Source organism: Passer domesticus, chromosome 3, assembly GCF_036417665.1.
Source record: "Passer domesticus isolate bPasDom1 chromosome 3, bPasDom1.hap1, whole genome shotgun sequence".
Lineage (NCBI taxonomy): Eukaryota > Metazoa > Chordata > Aves > Passeriformes > Passeridae > Passer > Passer domesticus.
This window is the reverse complement of record NC_087476.1, coordinates 33,545,993-33,570,734: the sequence shown is the minus strand read 5'-3', so window position 1 is coordinate 33,570,734 and position 24,742 is coordinate 33,545,993. Positions and strand designations below refer to the sequence as shown.

Genomic DNA, 24,742 nt, shown 5'->3' with positions numbered 1-24,742 from the left:
CTGTGGGGTTTGCAAGCACCATAGTAAGAGGAGAGTATAAAAGCAGCACACTGGCACATATCTCCCCAAAAACTGGTTTTTACTATTATTTCTTGTTATCCAGAAAAAAATGTTTTGTCAAAATGGACAGAAAAACAAAATCACCTCTATAGGAAGCTTAATGTGATGACTGGTTTGATTTTTCATGATTGATGTATACCAGCAGTTCAGCATCATTCACGTAACTTAGTCCAGTCAGGAGCTTAGGAACAAAACCTTCCCCTCCCGCCCCGCAAAAAAAAAGAGAAAAATTTTACAGTTTAAAAAACCTAAGAGTTATTATTCCATTTTGGAAGCATCAAAACAATCTTTATTTTCACCATTTTCAAGCTTGAAAATTGCCAGTAAAATCTGCAGCCATACTTCTCCAATTTTTTTTCCTTCTGATTTGTGTACACCTAAGGTTTCAGGAAGCACAAGCACTGCCACTTCCTTCAGGAGAGATACAAAAGCATGTTACAATATAATTACTTTTAATCACTTCAGCTGCCAGACCAAACTTAATAGTAATTTGAAACCCTTATCTCAGCCATCTTCCTCAACTGCTTCATGTTTTAGTATATCTACTGCTAGTGAATTATGACAAAATTAAAAGCAAACACAGATTAAAGTATTTTGCAACTGACTGGAGAAAGGTATGATGAACATCTAGGACTCCTAAACAGTGAAGCTGCCTGGAATACTGTCAGAAATTTGTCTCTACGCCTTTGCAGAAACTGTCAGTTACAAGGAATAAAGCTGTTGCACAGTGCAGCTATTTCCAAGCAAATTGCAAAGGCTCCAGCAATTGGAGTGGGTGTAAATGACAATTCTCTAAGAGAAACAGGGGGTTTCCTTTCAGCCCTCAATAGATATCAAGGGGGAGAGGGAGAAGATACCACCTTCAGGTTTTGTTGAAAATGATGCTGTTTGCTCTATTCAAGTTAACACATTTGTGATATCTCGTGAGACTCCATTCTACAGAGTATCAGAGAGAACTTTAGTTATGACAGAAGGCAGCTTTGAGTGTTTTGATACTACTCAGGTTGTATTTTTCCTCTCAGGGAGAACACGTTTCATATCATTCCCTGTGGCTGAATTGAAGAGACTTTCCTCCCCTGCTTGTGACAAAGAGGAAAGCAAAGGTAATGCATACGTGTTTAATTCAGTCACAACTGAATGGCTTCTGAGATCTGTATATCCAGTAAATCATGAAGCCCAGCCTTTCCTAATGTTGTCCCACACTTTTATAGCTCTTTCTTCCTGATGGTTTCAATCAGCATTGTAAGTGTTTACTTCCACTGCAATCCTGGCTGTGATATTGATGTTGTCACAGTCAGTCAAGAATAGAACTAACCTATATATTGGCCCTTACATATCTCGTAATTGATTTCAGTCTTGTTTTGAAACACTGTAATAACTAGCTCTATTTTTATGCCTCTCAGTGCTACAGACCTTAACTATTGCAAAGCAGGACTGTATTAAGACAGGTATTACACAAGGGCTGATAATTGGCCCTCATACCTCTCATACCCAAAGTGCCAGGTAACTTGCACAGCAGTGAGCACTGGGCTGCTGCCTGCAGCTGGCACAGTACCTGTCAGCACAAAATAAAGGACCAAGATCTCACACTTGCAATGAATTTTAAATATTGCACAGGGCTTTTCAAGTAAAATAAATCTTACTTCCACAGGTGTAAGTGATCTTCATCTTATTTTTAGCAGCACTCCCAGCTCATGACTCAGAGTAGGACTAACGTATGCAGAACTACATCCCACAGTAAAGCACTAAAGCACTGGAACACACGCTAACAACTAGGGTTTTTTTCCCCAGGAAATATTTTTAAATATCAGTGAGGAGGACCTGGTTTTAATAATGTAAAATATACTTACTATAATAAATATTTTTGGGGCTGATTAAAGAAAAACTGCCCACATAATTATAAAAATGTGTAGCCTATAGAACTTCAATAACAAACCAAAATTCTATTTTATTTAACACTGTAAAACCATTTTATTTTAGATATTCAGCAATTTTATTTAACTACCAGCTGCAGTCAGATTAGGGAAGATATTTTCTTTGGCAATGCATGCTTGTATGCTTAGAAATACATTTTATTCTGGTCATAGTTTAAGTTACTAACACTGGAATGCAAGTTTCAGTAGCAGATTTTTCTTTCATCTTTAATTCGAGCAGTATCATGTACCACCACAACTCAGACCTGAAATTCACTTCTGCAATATGAAGTCACTTGGCTGCCAGCGTTTCAACAGTTCTCATAGTATAACTCTAGTATGTATCACAATAACTCTGTATTTAAAACTGATACACAGGATTTTCTTTAATATTCATAGCAGCTAATTTTATTATGTCATCTAGAGTGTATTTATCTGCGATGTTCACGAGAAGTGATAATGAGTAATACCCTTACCATGGCATCAATTATTATTCAATTATTTCTGCTTACTTTCTATTAGACTGTTTGCACACATTAAATACAAAATATATGATCAGTGTAACAGAAAAAAACCCTATTCATTTACCACAGTGGATATGCCTCTGTCCAACAAATGTTATATGCACGGTAGAGATTATTACTTTTGCATCTTTTAAATGAATCAATTCCTGGTAAAGCCATGTTTTTAACCACAGAAGGCTCAAATTATGTATTCACAACATCACAGAAGTCACACAATTTTCTAAAAGTTAAGCAATTGAAAGGTTCACATCTCTGACATGAAAACTCTGAATTCAGTATGGAAAGATTTCTAAAACATAGTTTGCAATAATTCTCAGCCATTCTTTTTTGCAAGCCATCCTACTTATAAATAATACTTGCTCAGGGGCAAGTTCAGCCCACAGGTAAGGAAATAAATCAGAGGAAAGGACAGGAAAAATAATTTTTATTCTAGATATTAATTTTATCTCTATTTAAAAAAATTTTCGCTATATTAACATAATAGATTTTTGCATATATTGGAATAAACATGTGAAAGCCAAGTCTCAATCTCTGTCCATGGGGAAGCAAATTTCATCATTTAAATCTGCAAACCATGAAACACAACACTGTTAAGCACGAAAGTGCTGCTGCCTCAGGAAATAAGATACTCCCAAATCTACAACCCATTTTAAGAGACCCTTTTAAACCACACAACTTCACATCTTCTTATTTCTAAAGCACTCTAAATTTGAAGAAGTTCTGAAACCAGTACATAAATGGTCAGATATGGACAGAAAACCCAACACCTTTTCAGTCATACAATTACAAAATTGCTGTGTAAAACTCGGAGAAAAGCTTCTTTATAAAGAAGTTTTGAAATTGTAGCTATGCCAAAGTTAACTAATGACGTGTTCATCTCAGTAGTTCAATTACCTTCAAACAGAAAACTTAGATACAGACCTTTCCTTTTTCTTTCAGTACTTTCATTTGAAAAAGTATCACTGTGCTTATGACATTTCCTCTCATTTCTTCCACAGATGATCTATGGACTATCAACTTTAAAAGGAAGAACTAAGAGATTAGATTACTTTAGAGTAGATTAGATTAATCTTTTTTCCCTCAGTTTCTTGAATGAGAACCACTAAGAAAAAAGAAGCAAGCAGGATTGTTTCAGTAAGCTTCAAGACAGATGTGGATTTTTTTTTTTAAGTCAGACAATATATTTAGGTAAACGAATACAGACTTCACAGTCTAACTACAGATATCTTCTAAAGGAGAAAACTAGACACCTTTAAAAAGAAAACTTATATGAGAAAGACTGGAAAACAGAAGACAGGGGAGTGTCACAAATAGTTTTAAAAACAAAGGCTAAAATAATAGAATTTCCTTTTCTGATTGTCTGTGACAGACCCACCATAATTGTTGCATATTTTTCATATGGTTGTGTGATGCCCATAAATACACTGCATTGCCTTTTAAAACTTCCAGCAAGGCAAGACACACTGGATAATGAAGATTCCTTCTTCATTGCTGCTTTTACCATTTCATGTGGCATGGGTGCAATTTTGAACTGAATCATTGTGTTGAGGAACACTGAGTTCTCTCAAAAAATGTTCTTCATTTTGACTAATAGAGCTTAAAATAAGTGTGTCCAAGCTACAAGTCTACTCTTACAGTTGTCTGCTATACAGACCCATTTAGTTCTCCCAATATACAGTAAGTACTGGATATTCATGCAATATAAAGCAGCCCTTCCTACAAATAACTCCACCACAGAACTAATTTGATCTTGCGAGTGTACATAAAACATCAATAAATACACACACACACACTGTTTTACAAGGCTTTTATGTAATTATTAGATAAAACCTGCAAGAAAATTAAAAAGGCAAAGTTCCTTACATATTTATTTTTATTTTCAAAACTTCACTGAGCCGTTGACATAGATGGATAGATTTTTTTTCTGTTTTGCTCTATAATTTTCCCCTATTCTGCATAGATTTTTAGATGCCACAGGCCACTCTTCTCTAATCATGCTACTCTGAACTATGTCTGTTGCTCTAAACTAATAGTCTAACCAGACCATTTGTAATAGCCATATGAAAATATGAAAGGCTAGGAAAAAAACAGAATATACTTGCATGAATCAGCACTTTACAACCCCAAACCAATACACTAAAATAATGTTTTCAGTAAAAAAGACAAAGTAGTGATTGTATGGTCCAAGGAAGTAAACCTGACATACAGTGCAATTTTAAATCTCCACATTTTTCTTTACCCTGGCTGGCCAGGATGCCTTAACACGTTCTAAGTTGCTGTACCTGTGGCTAGTAAAGGATTCTAGAATCCCACTGAGGCATTTGAAAAAAATTATGCCAAAGGTTGAATGACTTTCACCACCCAAGAATTTTTTTACTGCTCCAGAGCACTGAAAATTGAAAGAAAGGTCATTATTACACTTTTACAGGGGACTCCTGGGCTCCCTATCATAAACTGCTGTTCAAAGCACTTACTAGTAGTTCTAAAGCAACTCATAATTTACTGGGAATTAAAGCTAATGCCAAACAAAATAAAGCAAGTTATACACAATATTGTTCAGTTTTCAGGCAGAAGAAGAGAAATTGAATATCCTTGAATCAGTAGTTGCTTTGCAGAGTTGCCTTATTCTACAGCCCTGTCAGAGATCACCTGTTATCAGACTAGAGTCAGAATTTTTTTAAAAAATTATTTATATTAAATTTCATTAAGCAACAGTCAGTGATTGGACAGGGTGTAATATAAAGGCCTACTGAGTAATAGGCTTATCAGGGACCCCAAATTGCTAGAGGGAAGTTCATAGCTCTGATGTTCTCCTAGATCATCATTAGCTATATTTACATATCAGTTAGAAATGCTGACATTACTGAACTACAATATGGTATTAGAGAGAGAAAAAAAAGGAAAAATATCACTAGATCACAGAGCAGAAAACATAAAATGTACACTTCAGAGAAGGCGTTTTTGCCCTCCTCACAATTAAAACCATTTCATTTCTATCAGCTCCATGAGCTATCAAAAATGTAAATGTTAAAATCACAATATGATTCCAATCAAAACCGTTTGCATTAAAACTCTAAATGCAAATGTAAATGCAAACTCTAAGGTAGAGTAAGTAAAAACACAAAGAGGTTCCTTCCACTAGAAGAATTCATGATAGCTAGAAAGATGAAAATGCAAATAGAGGGCAGTGTACAGAAAAGAGAAAATTTTAATTCTGCCTCAGTGCCCATGTTTTTGGTCTTTTTCAGAATTAGCATATGGAAGACTAAACACATTGTTTGAAGTTATAAATCACAACGAATGAACATGGGTGTATCAGCAGGACAATGATGCTGGAGCTCAGCCTCAGGCATATGAACATTTGCATGCCAAATTAAATATTAGAACATGGAAAAAATGTCCTCATTGGATACACTAAGAGCACACTTTATACTCTACACTTGAGTGATTAGGGTGAATCAAACACTGAATTGTTCAGTAGTTAAAACTTTTGATTTCACTGAACCACAATGACTTTCAGCATATTCTGCTACTTTAACACTTTGTATTGCCCAGAGATAAACTCGTGCCTCTTCAGGAATTTGCATTTAAAAATAGAAGTACTTGGCTGCACACTTCTGTACCCCACCAATGCAAGGAAAACCAGTTTTGACAGGACAAGATAAACAGGGTTTGATGCAGCTGGAAAAAATGCTGTCCTCTGCCTAACACACAATGCAGCTGAAAGTGGGACAGAAAAGGGTTATTTTGTTTCAATTCCAAAAGCCTTTGCTCAATACATTACTTCAAAATAAGTAACTCCATAGAAAGCATTCAAGTTTTAAAAATGCTCTTTTCTCAGTTGAAGGCTTTTGTTAGAAGTGCCCATCTCGCAGGGCTTTGCCTGCCATAAATGGCAGCCTGGAGAAGCAGGCAGTCACAAGCTGATCACTGGCTTGAGCTTTCCCTGTTCCATCCATGGCACACAGCTCCCCTCCAACCCATCCTTTCTATCTGTAAGCTCAGGTCCTGCAGCAGCAAAGCTGGCATGTGCAGCACACTCCATAAGAGTGGGCATTTAGCCACATACACTGGGAACAGTCCCTCAAAACCTTACTGCTGGACTTGTTCTTTAACTTACAGTAGACTTCTATTGAGGCAGAACTTATTGTTCTCCTCTCCTTTCAGTGCCTATGGAAACTGCCAAGTTCCTGTCTCATTCTTCATGTAAACAAACAGCTTTAGCCCCATAGAACATGGGAAAAGCTTATCCCAACCCATATTTTTTAGACAGAACAGACCCAAAGCCAAGTAGCTGGGGCACACCCACACAGTGTAGAAATTCATGTCCAAATCAGTGCCAGTGGAATTCAAACACAGTTTAATCACCTGCTATCAAGAAGGATGTGCCACAGGTGGCTGACTGAAACACCACCTGAAGGCAAGGCACTGGTTCACATCCTCTCTCACACACAGAATGACACTGTGCCCAAAGCCAAGAGGAACAAGTGCGCATGACCAACCTCGTGGCTGGGACAACTCTTAGCCCATGTACCCATTCTTGTGTTGACTTCTTCATGAAGTGCTTTACAGAAGCTGAAAACACTTCAACCTAAGCTGCAGATGAATAAGACATTTTGATATGTGTTATGTCTAGAGACAGGACTAATTGGGCATGTAAACACTTAATGTTTACACCTTTAGAGAATGTATTCTGGGGCTGATTTTATGAAAATCCACCACCATTTTTGAGCACTTCATTTCCCAATGTTGAATGTTGTTTTAGGATATGCGGGGTGAGTGCTTGTTTTAAGAAATGTATTTGGTAGGTTTGCACAGTACAGGATACTGTGTCCTGTTCAATATTTGGCTATACTGAATTCATTAAATCACTTTTCTCTGCTCAGTATTGAATTTATTCCAGCCTAGAGAGAACACAACAGTCCCTTGCAGCTGAACTGGTAACATATAACATATGCCACTACTACAATCATTTGCTGTTTTCATTGTAGAAGAATTTGTTCTTCCATATGTTCACTAAAATCAAATAAGTATGCATAAAGTCTCATGGGTAAATTGGACTTTATCACATGATAACATCAAACAAAACATCCTAGAAGTTCACTTCATCCTGTGTTGAATTTCTTACATTCTCTACTGCATTTCCTAGTTGTTAACCAAGACATCTGTATGGGCATAGGTGCCAGAATGTAAGACAAATGAAAATTAAGATACCTCCATGCAGTGAGACAAACTATAATAAGAGACTTTTGTGCAACATCCAAAACAGTTTTGGCCTCATAGAGGTAGTGTGAAGAATGTCCCAGGCATCACCCTGTGAACAGGCATTGCTTGTTAGATTTTGGTTCTCTTTTAAATGTGATACAGGTTCAGGAAAAGGCCATCTCTGCCTGACAAACACAACCACCAAATCCTGACAGCTGGGCTCACAGGCCCAGGACTGTGCAGGCACTATAGCACTGAGGGGCCATGCTCCTCCACAGGGCACACAGTGGAGTACAAGGCACAGAATTTCTTCTTTCTTATTTACACAGGAAAACAAACAAACAAAAAGCTAAATGTTTACTGCTATATCCAAGCTCTTTGGAAAGCTCTTTTCAAATAAAGAATAACTCTTAGCTTGATAATTAATATAAACTATTCACATTAAATTCATACATCAAATTCCTAAGCTGAAAGCAGATTTTTTTAATATTGAGTTTACTGAGCTTTACAGAATCACTGTTGAATCTCACTTTTCAAATATTTTTCATAGTGCATAAACCTTTTTTTTAAACAGATGAATAACAAAGCTCCATTTCCTTTGACAAACCCCAGGTTTGTAGCATTTTGTCTACTTACCTTTATTTTCTAAATTGTGTAACAAAATATGCTGACATTCAATGCTATACAAGACTTCAGACTTAGCAAAAATTGCTTCTAGTTCATCCTGCATCATAAATTGGGAGTTTGCTGAACTGTTTAGAGACACATTTAATAAACATAGGCAACATTTTCATGTACCTTTGTCTCCAGTTGCTGAATGGCAACTTTATGCTGGTATTTCCCTTACTGCTCCCAATCCCTCACTTAATAATCTCATTGGTTTTCATCATTATGGCTTATTTCTGTAGACTTTGATTTTCTTTTCCTTCAGAACCCTGGGTTTTTTTGCATTGCTAAACAATTTATGACCACCTTGAATTTATTTGCCTGTATTTATTCTAGCTTTCCTTTACATTCTATACTAATATTTTCTAGATCACACTCCTACTGACAGAAACTGATGGTGTGAGCTATAAAACCAGACTTTTATATTGTAGTATGTGATTGCTGCTAGATGTGCCAAAAGGGAGTGATAGTGAAAGTTAAACAGGATAACAAATGAAGGACCACACTGTGTCAATATTTCATCTCTTCCAATTTTACTGCCTATTGTAATTGTGATTTACTGTATTGTAATTGTGTCAAAGGAAGTAAAAAACATCAATTCAGATGTAATAATTTTCTTACATCAGCTGAACAACCATACTGCTGTACCTGTATGTTTTAGTGAGCCTTTTGCTTGGATATTTATGTTATATTTAGTCCAGAGCCTCTTTCTTTAAACATTCCATGAAATGGTACTCAGTGAAAAGGGTTTGTGTCCTACGAAAAGCTGTCCAGGCTGCCCTCAATTATTTTTCTAATCAACTCAGGGAAATATAATTGAGTCTTTTTATTATTTCTCCAGCTGAATAGAGAACAACTAAAATTTCTTTCATTTCCATAATTAGGTAGTTGTAACAATTTGTACCTCAAGCTCCTCCAGCTTCTTAACACATACACATTCCATTATGTCTCAAAGGTCAGTTCAAAAGGCAATTTGCTTCAATACACCTTGTGAGAATGAAAACATTTACCTATAAATTAATAACAATTAAACCAGAATCACTGCTTTCAGTAAAGTCAGACTTTTGATGCCAGTTTACAGCCTTTTCATTAAAATAAAATTTCAAGTGGCACCAGCATAAAATCAGATGCTATTCATTGTAACTTCAAAATCAATCCCAGAGATAAAGTTATTAATTAGTTCCTTTGGCACAAAGTACCAACACAGGTGCATAATCTGAAACTCAAACCTGGTCCTGTGGATATTTTTAAGTACTGTACTGCATTCACTTCCTGAAAGCAACACAGAAACTCACAGAGGACTGTTACAGCTTGCTTGGGAAATCCCTCCTTAACTTCTCCTCATGGGAGGGAACTGTTTGGAATATCTCAACATCCCAAATTCTAAAGACAGATAAAGCAGTGGTATGAAGAAGTATTTGGGACAAATATTCTGAAAGCATTTTGTTGGAAAGGTGAAATTTTTCATTAGGATTCTGTCAAATAACAGTTACTCAACACAGTTCCTGTTCAATACCAGTCAGTACGAGGTCAGTTTATTTTAAATGTTCATACAGCTGAAATCACCACATTTCTTTTTCTTGTTCTTTAACATTTTTGGGCACATTTTTTCCTATGGTAACCTCCTTTAGGATAAAACTGCTGTGGAACTCTTATGTCTTATAAAGGTATTTCACGATACACCCAATTTTCCTTTTCCTGAAATGCCTCTCACAAAACCAGCTCATCTAATAGTTTCCCCTAATGCCACACTCTAGCAAGAAATTACACCACTTACTGGAGATTAAGCCTAATTTCTGCTGCAGGAGGAAGAAATCTAAAGCATCACTGATCAAACAGTCAAATTGTTATATCCAATTTGTAGGCAGAGAATGCAAGATTTGAAAAAAAAAAAAAAGATCATGTAACTCAACTATCAGAAACAGGTTATTTCACAGGGTTTTCTGAGTCCTATCCTCTGATTGATACCAGTCCTCTGGAAGACGAATACTTCTGTGTAATTCTGAGAAACAATTCTCAGAGTCCTCTGGAAGGGCTCCTGAGGACTGAGCTGTGCTCACCTGTACATTGCTTTGGTAGCTGACCAACATCCCCTGTGCAGGCAGGTGACCAAGGACAAAGAATTTATCAGGCAGTAAGAAAAGAAACTGTGCTAAAGACAGGAACCACAATTAAATCAGAATTGCTCTGTTCCTGCAAGAATGATGCATCTGTGCAACTGCCTACAAAAAACAATGTGCTGACTTATTACTTTATAGACAGCAGTGACTTTTACCAGGTCAGCTAACAAATTTCTTTACTCATACACATTTCTTTTATTTTAATAACAGTATATATTTTCACGGTGTATCTAGCTATAATGGCATAAATATACACAAAAATCTAAAATCCTAAAAGAAAATTTAAATTCCTTAAATGAAAACATTAAAAATTATTAGAATAATTTTCCATTTTTAATAATTTTAGCCATTTCTTGCAGAGAATGGGTAGAAAACCACCAATATCTTCCTGAGATGTACATTTCCTGTGTTTGCAGGATCAATGCCAGAGGGTATATGCTACTTCCCTGAACTTATTTCAGCCCTGTCAGAAAATAGCAACCACCATATTATTGAAGCCACAATACAAGCTTCCTTTTTATCCTTTTCTCTCTCTGTTTTCCCATATCTGTTTTCCCCAAACCACCTTGGCCCTCACATCTCTCCAGTTTTGATTCCTTCTCTAAACATCCCACAAGGCTTGTATGATTCCAAAATGCTTCCTCCTGCATCCCATACCAAGTTCCCAGTGCTGGCAGGCAGCAACCCTGTGAAGTAATCTGAAGAGTCTCTTACTCTTTGTGCTAGCTGTCTCCATCCCGCCTGTTTCTCTTTTCTTTTTTTAATTTTTGTTTTTAAACAGGATACAGTTACTGGATTTATGTTTCTGTGTATTATGAATGATTAATATACTGATGATTTCCACACACAATTCTTCATTATTTTGGAAGTGACATCTCAGTGGGCTTCTTTCCCAATGCTTCTCAAACTGTGCTTTATGCAAGTTTAACCCTTCCTCTGCTGAACATGACAGTTTTGCAAGCTTTTATACAGAATATAAACTATTTTGACTTTTAACTATACCTGTACTGAATTTTAACTAATACTGTCCTGGTATCTCTTGCTCACTCCAGAATAACCAGAGACCACATATGAAATACTGAAGCAAAGGGAAAAGTTGTATCATGTAGAGTTTTAAGTATACCATCTTTTCTTGGGTTTAGTTTTTACATCTGAGCAGAGCAAATGACCACTCAGTGCAGTAACTTACCCCTTTAAAATATTCTGTACTCAACACACAACAAATCTGATTTTACACGCTCTCCAAATGCTGCTTTTAATCTCTCATATGCAAAAAGGAAAATATTCTATGTATTTTTTCCTATAGTTTGTGAGTGAAAGCCATTATTACCATTTGATCTCTTTTCCTTGAATTATATATCACATGAAGTGTATGTGACCACTAACTTTTAAAATAGCCTATATACTTCTATTCACCTTATTTCTGTGATGAGACCTCACAGCAAGGATGGAATAACAATATGGAAACTAACCATCTAATCCAACTGGACATATTTTATTGAAGTCTTATTACTTCCATGTGTAAGAAGAAACTAAAGCCAATTGCAATCTCCAATTTTTGGCTTCCTCAGCATGCATCGTATCCAGCAAAAGAGAATTTCACTTTTTGATTTCATTTTTACAGTACAGTGATATTAGACATACAGACATAACTTGATCATTAAGAGGTCAAGATTTTTAACTGAATAAGAAAGGAAAAGTCTTTATTATGTATAAAGCAATACTGTTCTTTAAAAATTTGTAACTTTTTATTTTAATCTCTTTTGCAGTAAAATCTTTAAAGTACTCATATCAAAATTTTAGTATGGATGATAGAATCTTCAAGAATGGAGATACAGAGTAATGACAAAATGGTTATAACACAGAGTCAAGTCAAGCAATTTATTTTAAAGAAACTTGTCATGGATAAATGCAAAGGCAAAGAATTATATTCAAATTTATTCTGAAGGAGCATATCTAATAGACCAATAATTCTTAAGATACAAAGCCTAGTTTCCAAAGAAAGATGAATATAAAATTATGAGCAACTATAATGAAACAAATATTTTCTTTCAATATTGACAGAGATAAATAGCCCTTTACTAAAGCATTTTCAACTTTGTTTTCTAAACAAGTGATACTTGTCAGATATATCTCTGATATGAAAAACAACACCTCAAGAAGGATCAATCAGATAGGTAGCTTTTTCAGTGAAGGTCAGACATTTAAAAACTCATATTGTAATTTTAGCAATATGTTTTTCCAACAGTATTTACTGATAAGATTTTTTTCTCCACTCTCTTTTTTATCCACCATAAAAGCGTTCCTCTCTTATATGGTAGATTTTGACTTTGCTGCTTACTTTAGAATAGTTTTCTCCTCAAGTGTCAATAATAATACAAGATTCTAGAAGACAGGCTCTTTTGGTTGAGTCTATTTCACATTTTTGTGAGAATTTATAAAGAAAATTAATTTTCTGCACTCACAGCTGGCAGTACCTTATGGCTTTATTAGCCTTAGTTTAATCAGAGGCTATCTACTAAAGAAAGGAGGTCAAATGCTGATCATTTAGAAGGATGAAAAATTATGGAATCATAGAATGGCTTGGATTGGAAGGGACCTTCATCTCATTCCAACTCCCTGCCATGGACAGGGACATCTTCAACAGACCAGGTTGCTCAGAGCTCCTCCATTCAACCTGGCCTTGAACACCTCCAGGGATGGGGCATTCACAGCTTCTTGGGGAAACCTATTCCAGTGCCTCACCACCTTCACAGTGAAGAATTTCTTCCATATATTTAACACGAATTTCCCTTTGCTCAGTTTGAATCCATGACTCTTTCTTATCACTGAAGTTCCTGACGAAGTGCCCTTCTCCAGCTTCCTTGTAAAGCTCCCTTCAGATACTGGAGGGCTGCTATAAAGTCTCCATGAAATCAAATATTTGATTCTTAATGGAGAAAACATTTTGGTAGTCAAAATGAATTTACCCTAATAGAATTACGTTAAAATTAGTACAACTACTCTTTAAAAGAAACTGTACCACAAAGATAAAGAAACATAGTATTCTGATTCCTTCTGCCTGTTTAATTCAGAAATACACTCCCAGAACTAATAACTCTATTCCTTCCCATAAAAAGGCTAATTAGCAAGTTTTAATTACTGCCTATATGATTTATATTTTGTGAATTTTACAATCCCATTTCACTCTAGTCCAATAATTTAACTATTCTGAAATAATCAAAAAACAGTCATCAGATAGTGATGAACACACTTAATTTAGATGTGCACAGGAAAGAAATCAAGTTAAGGAGAAAATTCCAAGGAGATACAGGTATAAAACACATCAGAAAGCTCAAAAGGACTTCCAAAACCTAATGCTCCAGATGGAACTGATGCTGATGTACATCTCAGCCTTTCCATGCTGTTCTGTGTGTACGAGCTCAACACGTGCACGAGAATCACCACAACCCACGTGAACAACTTCTGCAGGCTTTTCTCAAGAGATCTCTGAACACTGTGTTTCACAGTGTGTTATACTGTACTGGACATGAATGCTTTTTCTGTGTCTGATTTCAACATTCCTAAAATGTATTTTTAAGAAGCTCAAGGGATAAGCATATGAGAAAAATAAAAAAGAACATTAAAACCAGACTACACATGAAGATTTTTCCCCTGCATCTCACAGTGCATATTCTCCCTGCTTTGCAGGTGAAGTTAAATTTCTAGCTTAGCAGACACTATGCACAATGCCTAGTAGGTACAAGATTTCTCATCTGTTCAGTTAAAGAAAGGCAAGCATGCACAAAACTGCAAAAGAGAATAACTTTAAAAACATAAAAACCTTCAAAAAATATAAAACCTCAACTTTAGTGTTAAGCATTTCCTCTACAGGGAAACATACTCATCCACACAAAACTCTTAAAACAAATAACCTGTGTACCTGAACTGTGGAACTGATTTCAGATGCAAATCCTCCTGTCAAGGGAGCCTCATGGCTAATCAGCAATCGCCCAGTCTTTGCCACTGACTGAAAAAGAAAAACAAATGCCAAAAATGTCATCAAATTACAGCTCTTGTGATTTCTTACTTGTACTACTTGTGGAATATATGAAATATGTGACTGTGTTAGCACTGTTAGAACACAGCTACTTTTCCCCTCCTGCATTTCCAGTGAACAATAAATTATCCTAAAACACTCAACTGAGTCATTAATAGGATGGTTTTATACTTACTATAAAAGTATTCAAATTTTCCACTCAATTTTAAGCAAGTATCAAGAATAAATTTAAACCAGTTTCATATTAATTTACCCTATCAATGCAAAATGCAACATTTCTGAAACAGAATAAGGATTTTAACAGGTAGCCACGAAAAAACTGAGTCCTCAAAATACTAAAATATACATACACAAAAAAATTCTTCCCTGATATCGCTGTACAAATAGATCCTATATAAAGTCATGAACCACTGCTATTCAGAAAGTAAAATTACTAAATAAAAATTTTAGCAAGAAACATATGGATTGGTCCTGCATATTTAAGTTTTACATGGCAATAAGAAGTACCATTTTCTAATTTTAGATTTTAATGTTTGTGCAGTTGTTATGTAATATACATCTGTAATATATACAGATGATCTAACCATCTTTGATCAAAAAACCAAAATTGTGCTCATTGGAAAAGGTAACAATGTAACAAAATATTTTTAATCTTATGGGAAATATAAAGCTTCACCACACACAAATATATTGATGTTTATTGGAACTATGCTAAATTGCCTGAATCAAACAGTATCAGATACCTTTAATAAGAAATATGGTAGCAAAGTCTCTGCTTTCATGACATGCATTTTAAAATTATTATTAAAAAAAGGCTCATTAAAGAGTTTCATAAACTTCTAGATATGTACACCAGAAAAAAAATCAGATTATCGTGTATGTTAATCTTTCAAGAACAGTTATAGTCTGACATTTAAGATAAGTACATAGTGTACTGCTGGTCTCATGTTATCCACCAAGTGGAAGAGCCCAAGACAGTGCTTGCTATCAGAGCAGACCTTCTGAATACTGTGATCTCTAATTTAATGTCTACACCAGCACATTCTCCAGTCAGACAGCTCCATGTTATCTACATAGTAGGATACATAAAGGCAATGCCCTAATTATGCAGCTTTCTCTCTGATTCAAGTATTTTATTATTTTTTTTGCTTTTCTAGCAATGACTCAATCAGTGGCTCTAAGCAGCTCATGCACAGATGTACTGGCAACTTGCAGGCTATAAACATGTTCCGTATACTGTACTACAAAATGGTTTCAAAACATTCACAGCTAAACAAGACAGAAAAAGCAACTGCAGCAGTTGGAAAGTAATCCAGTTACATAGGCTGATTTCCTGGGGTATATTTCCAGCTCTGGAAACTCATATCTAAAGGAACAGAGGTATTAACTGCAGTATAAATCTGTCCAGTACATCAGAACAACAGTTCCATGAACAAAATGTACACTCCAGTTTTAAGCTGATATGATTAAAACTGATACAATCAGTTGCTATAGTAAAACTGATACAACTAATTATGTTAAAGTTCAGTCTGGTTGTTCAGGGTTTTTTTAATCCTCTTCATTTCAAAGAAAGATTCTTTTGCATTACAAGCTGTCATTAAAGTTACAGATTTTGTTTCTCAGAGGATAATGGAGTATAATCCAACACTGTCAGTATATGGGAAATTCACATGGGGTTGAACCAATAATCCATCAGTCCAGTAAATTATCTCCCTAAAGAGATAATTTAATGTTTAGGGAAAAATAACAAAAGGACCTTTAATGTGTTCCTTTACTATGTCTCAGTCTCCAATTATTTTCATATCTCCAGTTTCTTGAATCTAATATGTCTTTTATACTAAATAATTAATAACTTTTTTTTCATCTGTTCTCAAATTGAATCTATGTAAATAAAGAAAAGGTGGGGGGAAGGGAAAAATATTCTCTTCTTGGTAACCTGCATCTACTGTGTGAGAAATCCTTGCTTTTACAAATGATTCCCACGGGCTTCAAGGAAGTCCACGTCTGTGGGAGCTTGTTAAGAGTGAACAAGCAGCTGTGATCACCAAGGATTGCATACAAACATCTCAGCCCTACTATAACACACTACATGTATCATTCCTGCTATAAAATCATGCAGAGGTTTGGTGCTTTTAGAACCAAACTAACCCAACAGTGCGTTTTTCAGGAACACATGCAATCTTAAGTATTTCTAGTGTTTGTAAATGAGTCATACCTACTGGTAAATTGTTCCAGTTTTTATATCCCTTCCTGGTTACAATTTTGCACCCTATTTCCAAACTAATTTGGCTGATTAAACTTCAAAGCTGCTGCTTCGTATTTTATTTCTGTTTGCTAGAAGAAGGTACTATCTATTATCACATTTCTGCTCCTAAAGGAATGCATTAAGACTGTGATAAAATGGTCTCTTACCACAATTTTGCTAAATTAAGCAGACTGAGCCCTAAATCTTTCAGCAAACAGCACATTTCCAATTCCTTCATCATTCTTAAAACCCTACCCTGAATCATTTCCAGTTTTCTATGTATTTCTTGAAGCACACCCATCTGGAGCCAGCATTCCAGATTTTTTCAGAACACCATCAAATGCAAAGATAATGCAGCACTGCAGCTCTTGGATGTATGAGGCCTGTTGGCCAAAGCATAACAGGACAAGTCCAGCTTTTAGTGATAACTTCAACTCCCTGCTTGTGGGGAAGAAGGCTAAAGCATAATGGTCCTGGAGTAACGATGAAAATATAGTGTGCCTTTATTACTTCAAGACACAAAATTATATTTGGACATACTAAAAAACATCTTATGCGCCTGAGCTTAGCTCAGTTAATGAGCTTATGTTCTCTTTATTAGTAACTGTCTAGTTTATCTGTTTCTTACCTCTAACTTTCTACCAGTAACAGTTATAATGTTTTCCATATATTTGATAGAAATATTTAAAAAACAGGTTCAAAATCCAACTTTGCAGGACCTTGAGACTATTTCCATTCACTGTCACTGCCTTTCTATGCCACACAGTTACGAGTCAGCTCACTAATAATGTCTTACTTTTCAAACCATGATAATTTATTTTTGAGCACCTATTAAACGTTCTCAATGCTGAACTGTTGAGCACGTATTTCTAATTATTTTTGAACAGCTGCTTCTTTCTTGATAGTGTCTTCTGAACTTACAGATCATTCTCCCCAATTAATTTAGTACAGTTTTTTGGGGGGGAAAACTGACCCATAAGGTATCAGACTAAGAAATTCCTGGTCAAGAAATACTTTGAGTTAGCAAACATATTGCAAATATATTGCAGTCTTTGTATGCCCTCTTAATTTTAATTATGATATTGTTTTTTCTCTTGCATATGACAGCACAATACAGCAATAACAGCAGACAATAACAACAGATGGGATTCATCTAGATACAATTTTTAAATACCTATTATAATGAAAAAATATTTCAGTCAACATAGCTTAGAACAAAGCCTGCGAACAGATTCATAGTGTCCTAGAAAGCTAACATTTAATTTCTGTATTTTCAAATGAAAGTTTAACCTTATTTCCTAGAAGAAAAATAGTCACTCAGTTAAAAGTTCAAATTTCAAAACTAGCTGCTCTACTATCTACAGGGCACAGTAGACATGGTTAGTGATTCTTTGCATGTATCATCATTGCTCTTTTATAAGACATTAATTTCACTTTATAAATCTATGGCAAAACATTAGTTCCTGTTAATTTAGATGAGGTGATCATTCAACCACCAGGATAATCAAAGCCCAATATTCAGAAGAGCATTTAGAGTACAAATAAATGCAGCTCAATAACATCAGGTAATGGGGTCCTCAACCAGACTTCCTAGGAAACACCACTGCATAAAACTGGAGAAAACAGTGGCTAAATCTGCACAGTGTAGCAAACTGGCCAACATAGAATCCTACCATTTTACCACCTTTTCTGAAGGTGGACAGATGGAGTGGTTTTATTGGTCTGGATTAGGTAGAGAAAAGGATGGCCTTTCAAAGAACAATTTGTCCCTTCATAAGTAAACACCTCTATTTCTGTACGGGATTGATTCGCCCCATTTCCCCAACATCCACATTCTGTCTTCCAAAACCGCAGTCTTTACAGTTTATTACCTAAGTAAAAATGTAAGATTTTGAAATGCATGCACATTCTGCAGCTCATGAAGATTACTTTTGAAAATATATCTTCAGAAGTGTGGTATGGTTTTAGAGATTAGCACTGATAAAAATGTATTTCTTTACAACTAGAAGTTGTTGCTTGCTGATCTTTGAAGTGTTTTACACTTCAGAGGGCACCAAGAGATTCTGTATGTACATCACAACTCAAATTAAATGAAAATTGATTTTTTTTTTGCCATCTTCAGTAACAGGCCATAATGGGAAGTCAGAGGCAACATTCAGGCACTTAGAGAGCATGGCTTCTCTTTGTATCATGGTCACTCTGTGCTGTCACAGCCAAGTCCAGATGATACAACCCTGGGCTTCCAAGAGGGAGAGGTCCTACTCTACCCAGAACCTCCTTTTCCCAACCCATCCCTGACATCTCCTCATCACCGACACGGCTACTGGGAAAGTCACTTGATGGGGATAATCTGATTTATCCTGTACAGTTAGCACAGAGCAGCAAACACCACTTCAGAGATAGATTTTGAGATGGAAGGCATATCAAGATTTGCACAGAAAAAGCTTCAGCAGTTCCCTCTCCTTCTAGAAGGCAGCAGTGACCCAAGTTATGGCACACCAATGTCACCTCTGCTATAACCAGTCATTAGAGAAGTCTAGGGCTTTAAACTATTCAATTAGCCCCCCAAAAAAACAGAAACCAATACTGACTATACTCTTCCACCTCAATTTCAATGTCATTTCTGTTTTACGCTGGTGTCATTCACAAGAATAACAACTGACAGTGCATCAGAGAAAAAGGCTAAGAGCCTTTGCAAAACAAATGCTTTCAGGGTGCACTCTGAAGGTTTTCTGAGATGCAGCCCAGTGTTTTTATAGTGAAGCAGTTGAGCAAATTGTTTTCAACCTCTCTGACCACACTCTCTATCCAAGAGTTTCTATAATCACTTTTCTGTTCAACTCTCAATTCATTTTGTTGGATGTTTTCTCCTCTCCTACAGGCACCGATGACAGAAGAAAACAACACAAGCCTGGCACTTCCAAGCACTTTGAAATCCAAGTGCTGACATGTTCTGCCCTTACTTAGGAGAAAGCAGCCAACCAAAATGAGTTTGATGCTAAACCACATGTAACACTACTGCTCTCCACATACAGCAACACCACAACTACCAGTGTATCCAGCTGCTTCACTAACACAGACACTGCCTTTAGAGCTATTATCAAAGTCAAACTTTTCTTACAAATAGCTGATAGCTATTATTTTGTCACAATGGTAAGCTAGCTATTTTCTTTAAGAAAATTCTGTTCTCAGAAAAAAAAAAAATTTCCATCTCTTTCAGAAAAGGGCTTTTTATTATCTTCACTTTCCCCTTTAAATTTTTGCATACCTTTAATTGTGTTCTTTAGAGACCATACAAATTTCCTGCATAATCGAAAAACTAGCTTTCCACAATAATTTTTAAAAAGCTGGCAAGAGAACTGAAATTATATTTTTATTGCATTCCATTTTGTACTGAGCATGTATGAAGCAATTATAAAACTGTATAAAAATGAACATTAATTTATATGTATTTTTGCTGAAAACAAATCAGAATATGGAAACTTTAAAAAAAATTACTTGGTAAAGTTTTGATAAATGATTCGAAAAACATTTTCCTTTTTCATTCTTAGACCAGCTTTAATGAATTTGTGCTTGGAAATTGTAAAACCTGAGGGAGGCTACTCTCCCCAGCCCATTAGTTCTACCTTCCCTTTAATATTTCAATAACAAATTGCATAGCAGCATTCTTGGTATTGAACACCACAAGCATAGGGACGGAAATATGATCCCAGATTTCTATTCAGCACTTCCTACAGAGAAATATGTAACATAATCTGCCAGATAAATCACTAAGGATTACATTCACTTAGCACATGCAGATTCACAGGATGATACATCCCAGCTACAATGAATTGTTTGTGCATGTGATACACAACAATCTAGAAAATGCTTTTATTCCATCCCCTATTTTCAGACATCCCAGAGAACAAATCCCACTGCATTTTTGTGGTCTCTGGAAAATCAAAGATCCTCAAGCACCATTTTTTCCCTGCTAGGGTCCTAAGAGAAGGAATAGAAAGGAAGGGGAACAGTTTGTGTCCTAGTAGCCTGAACACAAGAAAACCCTGCAGCTTCCTAACAATCACATTCTAGTCTGCAAAACTAGGAAAAGTATGCCCTCTTTAAAGGTCCAACAAACAAAAAATAATTCTTAACATTGAAGAAAAAATGAAACAGGAAAACAAAATAACATCATTTGCTGTGGGTTTCAATAGAACTAGATTTCCAGGGAAGGAAAATGAGAGATGTACTCTATCACAGTGTCTACACTACACTTCCAAAAGTTGACCAAAACTCATTGAGTCATTTTGCAATAAAACCAACACAATTCCCAGATAAACAAATTACATGAAAACCATTATTTCATCAGTTCAACATCCCAAAGCATGAATGAGGTTTCTCAACTCCTGGTAACAAGGCAGTCAGCCTTACCCTTCTTCTGTTAAAGGTACTCTTAAGTATAACAAATATGATCACAGTATTGCAATTGTATAGCAGAGAATCCTAGCCTAACAGTGGCAACAACCTATGAAGATCAAAGATAAATCTACTTGGAAAGAAAAATAAGTCATTTTTATTACATCACTTAGGAAGGCCGTTGGACAAAAAAAATCTTTAACCAAAACTTCTCAAACAATAAAATGAAAAAAAACCAAAACAAAACAAACAAAAAAAACACCACCACCCATAGGCAATTCTGTAATAAACTAGTATGCTGATTAACAGCAGGGAATGGAGGAAAACAAGTCCATCACCTTTCTAGCTTGAGACAAACAGCTAAACAATTAAACAGTTGCAAATTTGAACTGACCCACATTAGCAGAGCACAAATCTTAGTCTTCCTGTTACTACTTAACCAAAACTGAGGCTTCTAACCCACTCCTGTCTGCTTTTTCAGCTGACGTAACCAAGGTCTGTGCTTTCTGACCTACAAGTCTGGAATTCATTGACTGCAGATGGCACAGCCAAAGTTGCTGGGATAGGCTCAAACCTACTGCCAGCTTTGGAAGCACAGAATGAGTTTCCCCAAAGCAAAAGGATCTGTGATAACTAATTTACGTGTCAAGAATGATGACAAGTAGATCCTTTATGGTTCCCAGACTGCAAAGAGCCAAAGATGAAGACACTTTGATTCTGGTTTCTGTCAAGAAGAAGCAAAACAAAGAAGATGACAACACTAACAGGTAACTCTGACAAGGGAAAGAACAGAGAACAGTCGTCCACTAGTGTTGAACAAAATGTGTGACCTTTGCACATCAAGAGTGGTAAGAGAGGCTGTCCTGCTACCAACTCCCCCTCTGACACTGTCCCTACACCTCTACCTGCTTTCTCTGGAGTAAAATATGAAAACAAACAAAACCCACAACACCCTCTCCCAAAAAACAACCAAACAAAAAAAACACCACACAAAACCCCAGAATTTTTTTCCTTTCCAATTGATTTCAAATCACAATAAATGACCAGATATTAGAGAAAATCAACAAAGACCTAAAGTATGATGCATTACAACTGTAAGTATCATTGCAATGGACAAAAATGTAGGAAAATTAAGAGAAGTATTAGAGATGTATTTGCTGCCCAATAAGATGTTTACCTGAAACCAAATGATTAATGATTCATAATAATTTAAATTATCAAACCATGTACTCAAGTGTAGTATGTTGTAGACAGCTGCCATGCTGTCTACTCAGCTCTTTGAGAATTAATACTATGTATTTGAATATTGACTTCTAATAAGGAGCAAAGCTCAAAAAAAATAAACTTAAGTTCATTTTACATAGCCCCTTTAAATCTGTTCTCTCTTAAACAATCAATCCAACTGTGCTTCTACCTGGCTGCTCCTCTTACCAACTCCTTAGTATTAGCAATATATAGCTGGAAGAAAATCCTAATGAGAGTTCAAAGGAGGGGGAAGCAACAAGCAAACAATCTGCAGCACAGAGAGAAGATGGGCTATATTCTTGACAGTGCAAATGCAGAAGCAGGATACAATGCAAACTGTCGCATGGATAAAGGAAGGGAGGGAGGGCAGGCCCTGGTACAGATCCCTGCAGTCCTTGCTTGTCACTGGCTTCCAGGCAGAATGCTGTGCTCTACCCAATACCCATGACTATGCCTGCAGTATTGTACCTACCCAGCTGTGCACTGGACCAGACCTGTTCATTGGATACAGGAGTATTCTGAGAGTATCAAAAGCTTTCTTGCAGTCAAGGTGTCATTCACTGCTCATCCCTTATCCACAGATGCAGACATTCATCACAGATTTAGCCTTAGCAAGGCCATTCTTACCTTTCCTCATCTCATTAACACATTCAGAAATCATGCGAAACTTCCAGTTTGGGTGAAGAGCACTAGTTTTATCAAAAACAGCTTAAAAACATTTACTGATAACTCTTTTGTGAAATATGTAACATTTTCTTAAATTTGATCAGAAAATGCAACCAAGTGCTCACTGAAGCAGAGGACTTGCATCTGTGAGCAGTCTGAGTGCTGTCAGTAAGATGACCCACAGCTGAGAGCACTCCAGCAATCTCAATACACATTTTCAAATCTACATTCTACATCATTATTTAGAAAATATTACTGTTTTCTTCTTGGGCAAATCTGCAGTTGCATCTGAATAATGGGGTAGACTGTATAGCCTTAGTAGAGTTGCAGATGACACCAAACTGAGGAGAAGCTGATGGGCCAAAGGAATGTGCTGCGATCTGGAGAGACCCAGACAGGCTGACAGGAACCTCATGTAGTTCAAAAAAGGGAAGTGCCAAGTCCTGCCCTTGGGGAGGAACAACTCCAGGCACCTGTGCACACTGGGGGCTGCACAGCTGGAAAGCAGCCTGGCTAGAAAGGAAGATGGACGTCCTGATGGACACCACATTGACCATGAGCCAGAAATGTGCCCCTGCAGCAAAGAAGGCAAATGGTATCCTGCGCTGCAGTCAGAGGAGCACTGGCAGCCATACAAGGGATGTGATGCTGCCCCTCTGCTCAGCATTGGTGAGGCCACAGCTGGAATGTTGCATCCAGTTCTGTGCTCCTCAGTAAGACAGGCATGGACATACTGGAGAGTCCAACAGAGGGCCACAAAGATAATTAAGAGCTGGATGAGGGGACTGGGATGAGGGGACCTCATTGGTATATCTACAAACCCAAAGGGAGAGTGCAAACAAGATGGAGCCAGGCTCTTTGCAGTGGATCCCAGAGGCAGAGTTTCTGTTGTTATGCTGATGCTGCAAACTGAAATCCACATCAGGACAGATTTTTTTTCCCTAATTGTATGTATGGCAGAAACAGTTCATAAAGAACTAATGTGACCACAGCAGGGAAGCACATATGAAACATCTTGCAGAGAAATGTTAACACAACCATAAAATTTACTGACTCAACATACCAGGATTTTAATATTCCAGTATGTATCATTTTACACTATAAAAGCCAAAAATAATTCTGAATTACTAATGTGGATTCTTCCTGCATAGCACCAAGAACAATGCTGTAGTGTAAAGATGGTGGTGCAGAGATAAAGAAAAATGAAAACAAGCACAGGAATAATACAAAGTAACATGGAAATTTTTTTAAATTGCAGTCAAAACCAAATGGAGTTGCTACAGGGCTAGGCAGAACATCCTAAGAAACAATGAAGAGATGATAATAAAACAGTTATGGCTTTTATACCCTACACACCATTGTTAGCATATGACTGAGATGATCAGCATAAAAATTTATAAGCTTCATGCAAAGCCAAGAACCAAAGACAGATTCCCCCATGTAGCATATGCAGAGTAGCAGAAAATTCCTCTCCAAAGAACTTGCAATTTAAATAGCTGAGACCATGAAAAGAGAAATGAGGTATGACACACAGCAGGGTGCATCTCAATACAGTTTGGGCTGCTTGATATAATTTTTAATTGAAGAGGTTAAAGTACACTAAAAGGACTAATATTCTATCAAGTAGGGACTAACTCTCCAATGCCTTTCAGTAAACTTAC

The 24,742-nt window shown here is 36.4% G+C and overlaps 1 protein-coding gene across 2 annotated transcripts in view; it reads right to left on the bottom strand.

Moving 5' to 3' along the window:
• BCKDHB (branched chain keto acid dehydrogenase E1 subunit beta) overlaps positions 1–24,742 on the bottom strand; it is a 104,846-nt gene that overhangs the window by 27,822 nt on the left and 52,282 nt on the right. Inside the window, exons 9-10 of one of the 2 annotated variants that reach the window (XM_064412524.1) lie at positions 14,411–14,497; positions 13,370–13,393 (exon numbers count right to left, since the gene is read on the bottom strand). In XM_064412524.1, the coding sequence (XP_064268594.1) occupies positions 13,385–13,393; positions 14,411–14,497 (96 nt within the window). In that variant the 3' untranslated portion in view covers positions 13,370–13,384. Of the gene's footprint in view, positions 1–13,369; positions 13,394–14,410; positions 14,498–24,742 lie in introns of those variants that run through there. The other variant, XM_064412523.1, reaches the window with a different exon arrangement.